The 968-nt window shown below is 60.2% G+C and overlaps 1 protein-coding gene across 1 annotated transcript in view; it reads right to left on the bottom strand.

The window, feature by feature from the left end:
• Positions 1 to 771: 771 nt before the first annotated feature.
• RNF212B (ring finger protein 212B) overlaps positions 772 to 968 on the bottom strand; it is a 1,795-nt gene continuing 1,598 nt past the window's right edge. Inside the window, exons 6-7 of the mRNA XM_031065325.1 lie at positions 889 to 940; positions 772 to 815 (exon numbers count right to left, since the gene is read on the bottom strand). Of these exons, the coding sequence (XP_030921185.1) occupies positions 772 to 815; positions 889 to 940 (96 nt within the window). The remainder of the gene's footprint in view (positions 816 to 888; positions 941 to 968) is intronic.

Genomic DNA, 968 nt, shown 5'->3' with positions numbered 1-968 from the left:
TGGCTACTGAATTGTGGGCGGGCTTGGTTACCGAATTTGGGGGGGTTGGCCTTTGAATTTGGGGAATAGCTATTTGGAGGTTTTGTCTTGATTTCGGAGGAAAAGGGGTGGGATAAGGGAGGGGCAAGGAGGAGGGGGTGGAGCTGGGGTCCTCCCAGTGCTCCCAGTATCACCAAGTCCCCTGCCAGTAACCCAAACACCCCCGCCCAGTGCTCCCAGGAATCCAAATTCTCTCCCAGTAACCAATCTCCCCTTCCAGTCCCTCCCAGTAACCCCCTCCCAGAGCCCCCAGGTCCCTCCTGGGGCTCCCTATATCCCCTCCCAGTCCCTCCCAGTTTATCCCAGTCCCCCCAGATTCCCCTCTCCACATCTCCCGGTTTATCCCAAGGCCCCCAGTCCCCTCCCAGTTCCTCCCAGTTCCTCCCAGTGCCCCCAGTACCTGTCCCTCGTTTGTCCCAGCCAAGGGGGGCTCTGAGGGGGGAAAGGGGCGTTAGGGGGTTTTTTAAGGTCACCCCATAGATGGGGGTCAGGGGTTTCGCTGGGAGGGCTTGGGGTCCTGCAGGGGTTTGGGGAGCTCTGGGCTCCTTCCGTGGGGGCTTGGGGTCCCTGTGGGGAGAGATCAGGGGTTTGGGGTCACACCATGGGGGTTTGAGGCCCAGTATGAGCTTTTAGGGTCCCTCCTTGGAGACGAGGAAAGGGGATGGTGCTTGGAGCTGAAGGGCAGGGCTTGGGACATTATTTTGGGGTAAATCCTGTAGGATTTGGGGTCACTCACCTATGCTGGAGGTCCTTGAATTTCTGTAGGCTACGCCAGCCTGTGGGGGGAGAGCAAACCATTATGGGAAGCCCCTTATTTTGGGGTGGCCCTCATTTGGGGTGAGGTCTCACCTGCCATCCTGGGGTGCTGTGGGACTGGGGGGGCTCCAGGGGGGCCAAGCGGCTGCAAAAGAGAGGGGGGGGGGGGGGGG

Source organism: Geospiza fortis, unplaced genomic scaffold (assembly GCF_000277835.1).
Source record: "Geospiza fortis unplaced genomic scaffold, GeoFor_1.0 scaffold1828, whole genome shotgun sequence".
Classification (NCBI taxonomy): Eukaryota; Metazoa; Chordata; class Aves; order Passeriformes; family Thraupidae; genus Geospiza; species Geospiza fortis.
The sequence above is the reverse complement of the archived record's forward strand: the minus strand, read 5'-3'. Positions and strand labels throughout refer to the sequence as shown.